This window comes from Solanum pennellii, chromosome 10 (assembly GCF_001406875.1).
Source record: "Solanum pennellii chromosome 10, SPENNV200".
NCBI classification, from domain to species: Eukaryota; Viridiplantae; Streptophyta; class Magnoliopsida; order Solanales; family Solanaceae; genus Solanum; species Solanum pennellii.
The window spans coordinates 79,047,953-79,053,562 of record NC_028646.1 but is presented as its reverse complement, the minus strand read 5'-3'; the positions used below and the strand labels follow the sequence as shown (position 1 = coordinate 79,053,562).

General features: G+C 25.5%; 1 protein-coding gene across 1 annotated transcript; it reads right to left on the bottom strand.

The window, feature by feature from the left end:
- Window positions 1-480: 480 nt before the first annotated feature.
- Window positions 481-2,310, bottom strand: LOC107001988 (WAT1-related protein At5g07050-like). The gene is made up of 7 exons (XM_015199927.2): window positions 2,058-2,310; window positions 1,883-1,945; window positions 1,686-1,802; window positions 1,368-1,611; window positions 1,103-1,261; window positions 877-1,028; window positions 481-785 (listed from the first exon to the last, which is right to left on the bottom strand). Exons 1-7 carry the CDS (start codon window positions 2,264-2,266, stop codon window positions 551-553), a joined length of 1,179 nt encoding a protein of 392 aa, XP_015055413.1. The 5' UTR covers window positions 2,267-2,310; the 3' UTR covers window positions 481-550.
- Window positions 2,311-5,610: the final 3,300 nt, after the last annotated feature.

Sequence of the window (5,610 nt, the reverse complement as noted above, 5' to 3'; positions counted from 1 at the left end):
AAATTTACACATATTTGATTTTTTGAAATGAAATTTATATATTTATAAATTGTATAAAAAGTAATATAAGTCATAATAATTGACAATTCAAATATTTATATAAAAATTTTATATATAAAAACAGACTTGTTTTTATTTCGAAATCTAAAAAATATTACATAAATTGAACCGAAAAGAGTATAATATAAACAACACTAACACTAACAACATACTCCATATATATAAATTTTAAATAATCTGAGGAGGTTAATTTGTACGCTGTCTTATCTTATTTGTACTAATTAGATTAAAAAATTATTTTTAATAGACTCTCAACTAATCAAAGTTAATTAATATTTCAAAATGAACGTGTAAAATATGCCTTAAACATATTATAATTATTAATATGCTTACCCCAAAAAGTTACATAAATCATTTTTAATTTGCCAAGACACCTAAATATTTTTTTTATTATTAGAAACTCAAAATACCTCCCAAAAATAGAAAAAAGAACAGAGAAAAAGTCAAAAATACCCTCTTTTTTTTGCTTCTAATTCCTAAACAAAAAAAATTAAAATTTTGATACACTAACAGCTATTTCTGGAATTGGGATTTTATTTTCATAATTTTTTTGCAATTCGATATCATTATTAATATTTTCAAGACTTATCATTTTATTATTTCCATTAATACCCTTCACTTGTTCATGAATTATTAATTCTTCAATTTCCTTTTCTTTATACTCCTTGTATTTTCCCCATAAAACAGAATATAGCCCTGCCACTATTAGCACTGCACCAATAATTCTGAAACCAAAAGAAAAAGAAATTAGTTTAACAATAGATAAAAACAGAAAAATAAAATATAGAAATTATTTAAAAAAAAAAAAAGAATTACCCTCCAATATATATTTTTTCAGCAAGAATAAAAGATCCCATAATTGCAACAATAATTATCATTAATGGACTAAATGCTGTCACAAAAACTGGTCCTATTTTCTCCATTACAAGTCCTTGTACATAATATGCTAAACTTGATGACATAATTCCCTGTAATTATATTTAATATACAAAATTAATTAATAATTCTTTTAAGGGTAGAAAAGTAAAAAAAAAAAACTTACAGCATAGGCAACAGCTAAAAAATTCATATCGAAACCGATAGTCCAAATCGAATTTTTGTGTTCCATTACAAATGTTACCGCGATCGATTGCAACGTTCCCATAAAGCAAACGAGCGCAGTTAGGGAAATTGGAGCGGTATATTTTCTCATTATTATATACTGTAACAAATCAAAATATAAAAAAAGTATCACCGTTTAGTAATAAAACAAATGAAAAAAATAAACAGAAGACTTATGAATCTTATGTTACGTAACGATTACGTACCTGAAGAATAAAGAAAGCAGCCCAAGCAAAAGTTGCAAATATGAGGAGAATTGACCCTTTTACCCAATCTTTATCATAATTTTCATTAGTAATTTGATTAACATTAGAATTTATATTATTTGACCAAATTAAATTAACAACATGGCCTTTGTATAATGTCATTAACATGGCACCACCCATAGTTACTATAGTTCCCAATACTTTTGCTTGACATCTAATTTTCTTTATGTCCACTTTCTCCATCCTAAAACAAAAAATGTAATCATATTTAGTAAATAAAAAAAAATTGATTCGAACGTCACGATTAAAAGAAATTACCTACAAAGGACTGCCATAACAAATATCATAGCAGGTAGCATGTTACTCATAGCACATGAAAATGTTGGTGAAGTGAGTTTTAGTCCAGCATAGTAAAAATTTTGATCAATTACTGGCCTGTTTAAATTAAATTAATGTCAAAAAATGTAAAAAAAAAAAGAAAAAAAAGATCTATAGAAATTAAAAAAAAAACTTACCCTAGAAGACCTAATACAAATATTTGTAAGAACATCATTAATGTCATCTTTGGCCTGATTTTTCTATATACAAAAAAATTATGATATCAGATAATTACAAGTAAATCTCTAACATATGTGTTATTTTAGGTTAAAATATACTGATAATATTTTATCGCGATCGAGTAAATTTTACCTTTCAAGGATGAGAGCAAAAGGAGCAATGACTAAAGTAGCAAAGGCATTTCTATAGACAACAAGAACATAATGACTCATGCCTTTATTAAGTGAAACTTTGGTTATAACATTCATTCCTGCATAACCAAATTGTAAAGAAATCAAAGCTATATAAGGTTTTGATCTTTGAAAAAAATTACAATTACATTCTCCTTTAATTCCGTCCATTTTTTGAAGTGATAAAATGAAATTTAGAGGAAAAAATAATGAAGATTGGGAATTTGTGTTTTTTTTTCTAGTGAAAAAAGAGAATTTCACATATATTTATATACTAAAGGGCCAAAAGCTAATTAGGGGATCTATACCAACTCACGAGCATCTTAAATTTGTCAGAATATTTCATGTAGACATGATTCGGATCAAGTTTGGCTTCAATCATTGAACACCTCAATTCTTAACAAAGTGTTTTAATTAGACAGTTTCATCAATTCAAAATTTTGAATTATTTTGTGCGTATTTTGTTTCGTTTATTATATTGTTATATTATTAACTATATCAGAATATGTTACAGGAATAGAAAATTATTTATAAAATAAGTTCAGGAAATAATAACACATTAGTATCGTATGAGCGTGTCTCTGAGATTTCAAGCATAAATTGAGGGTACTTGTACATTATCTCTTTTAATATTAATAAAGTATTTTTTAAAAAAAATTAATTAATTAAATATAAACAACTATATATTCTCCAAGTTATTTTTTTTTCCATAAAATAAGAACTCGTGTATAAAGTGGGGTGGATTCCAAATCGCCCAACAGACTGGAACTGATTAATTACATGATATATAATATAGTTTATGAAAATAACAATTGCTAGTGGAATTATTGTTATACGTGGGATTAGAATTTCAACATATATTTAGATACCCTTTTTAACTTTAGTTTTATTCCTTGGGAATCACACCATTGGAAATTTGTTTTTTTAAGTACAATTTTAATTGTTTATTTGATTTTAACGTGACGAATAATTTTTAATATAGATTATCTATGGCATAGTGAACTGTTTTATTCTTAATTAGAGCTATTATGTTCGAGTTTTACATATGAAAAAGTCCTTATTGAGAGTGTCAATTTCAGAATGGATATGGAATGCATGTTTTAAATATTGAATATCGGGTGAAAATAAAAAAATAAAAATTGATAGAAATCTAAGAAAATATAAAAATGGCTTTTGAATCTTGTAATCGTGAATGACTACGCCTTATAACAAAAGGGAGAGAAAGGACGGATCACCTGTAGATCTGTGATGAAATATGTAGAATATAACAAAATGATCTGTCATATTATGATATTCAATATGTTATATGAAAAATTAAAAACAAAAAAGTAAAAACATAAAAAGATGTTTCTTAAAAAGCAGATCCAAAATAAAAAACAGAATAAATAAGTTGAAACGAAATGATAGAGTACTGCCACATAAAGAGATTTGCTTACCCAACATATAAAAATAGCCAAAAATATCCCAAATTAATTTAATATTCCCATTTTAATAGAACTTACTGATTCGATTAATTTGAATTCCGTGAATATAAAATATTCTCTAAGGGACTTTAGTATTACTCCAACACTCTCCGCTAATTTTCTAAAGACAGTTTTATTCTTATGACTTTTTAAGTCCCTTTAAACTTGAGAAAAAAGTTGAAATCGATTAGTCACATACATATAACTCGATTAATTTATATAAATTGATATATTTATTAAATTCGTCGATTCCATTTTACTAAAGTACCTTTCATTAAAGAGCATGCATGTGGATCACAAAATTCCACAAAGAAAGGAGATTGATTTGAAATCTCCTCACTAATATCTTGTCTAAAATAATTTTATGTTTTTTAACTGATTATTTTATTTTATTTTAAAAAATAATAATTAATGAACATGGCCAGCCTAAAAGGAAACAAATCTGATCATAGTGTTTTTTTTTCAATGAAATTAATAAACAAAGTATTAAAAATTTTACAAATCGAAAACAATAAGTTAAAAATAAAATTAAAAACCCATATAAAGTTCTTGGATTATAATCGATTCGATAATATTATTTGTCATGTCCTATGTTTATATATTTGACTAAAGTTTTGTCAACTTTCCTAATAATGAAATTTGTATGTGTCAAAGACCAGATCATCCTTTATTTTTTTTAAAATCTTTTTTTCCACTAATATTTAATATTTTCGAATAATTTGAATTTATGCTAAGTAAAACCCATTAAAAAAAAGGAAAGTGCACGTAAGCATATATAAGGGCCTCAAACTTATTTAGAGATTTTCGATATGGATGTGTCGATAATTTAGCTAGCTATTTACTATATTAAATTTAAAATAAAAAATTAAAATTGGTCAAGAAAAGGAACCGCGCTGGTCAAAATTTAGGAAAAGATAAAGAGATTTTAAGCTATTCTAATCAAATTGAGAGTTCGTTTTGTCAGTTGATGAATATATTCTACTCAACAGTTTGAGGGGTTGGCATGATGCGAATCGAAGCCTTATCTCAAAAAAGTTAGGATTTTTGGATAAAATCTTTACCAAAATTTATTCAATTTTTAAAACTTAAATTCGAAATTTTAATTAATTAATAATGATATGATCGTAATATATTCCCTACTTTGTTCTTAATGTGTACGCTTCTTTTTTCTTTTGTCTATTTGTTTAACCTAATCTTGAAATATTAACTTTTCTGATTGGCTATAAAAGATGGGCTAAGTTGGATTATATGCAAAATGATTAAGTTTTGTCAGTAGCACGGTCAGAATTTTTATTAAGATGATCAAAATATATATTAAAAAAAAAGAAATTCAATATTTAATATGTCGATGATTCATATTTTTTTGGATTAAATTTAATATCTGACTTGGTATAATGAATCAAATCATCGATGAGTAGATGCAAGATGCATACTTAACCAATTTATCTATTTCTGTATGTCATTTTTTCACGAGGATCAAATTACAGTAATCTTCTTTATATCATTACAAATTAAAATTAATCAATTTCTAACCGATACTGAATATTAATAAGGTGAAAAAAAAAGGTAAAAATGAGAGACTTAAATGGACATTAAAAAAGGTAATCTTTGTGATATTTTGGACAAACCAATTTCAGCTAATTACATGTGTTAAGATTAGGGGAATATATAGCTTTTTTGCCTTTACTAAATTTGTGATTTTCTAGTGTTTCTTCCCATGTTTTTGGATCTTGATAATTGCTGATGCAATTAATTAATTAATTAGTGGATATCCACACAGAAAAAAAAAAGAGCATTATTTATCAATTACGTAATTATCAACTTAATTAATCGTAGTCTTCTTAATTGTGATGATCACATAGGTGGACACTGTAATGACTCGGAAAGTCATTTGTGGAAATTTTAAATATTTATTTAACTAAATTTAATTAATTGATGGGTAATTATAGATAATTGACTTAATTGATAGTTAATGGGTTAAAGTGATAATTTATTTGGAACCGTACTATTTTACCCTTATGTATTAAAATAACTAGTAGGGTTATCACTTTT

What these genes read in the sequence shown, in the direction of transcription:
- LOC107001988 (XM_015199927.2), bottom strand. Translation starts at nt 2,266, where the DNA reads ATGGACGGAATTAAAGGAGAATGTAATTGTAATTTTTTTCAAAGATCA. An exon ending in TTTGCTCTCATCCTTGAAAG is followed by an intron (nt 1,946 to 2,057) that starts GTAAAATTTACT and finishes TTTTGTATATAG; the next exon opens with AAAAATCAGGCCAAAGATGA. An exon ending in TTTTAGCTGTTGCCTATGCT is followed by an intron (nt 1,029 to 1,102) that starts GTAAGTTTTTTT and finishes ATATAATTACAG; the next exon opens with GGAATTATGTCATCAAGTTT.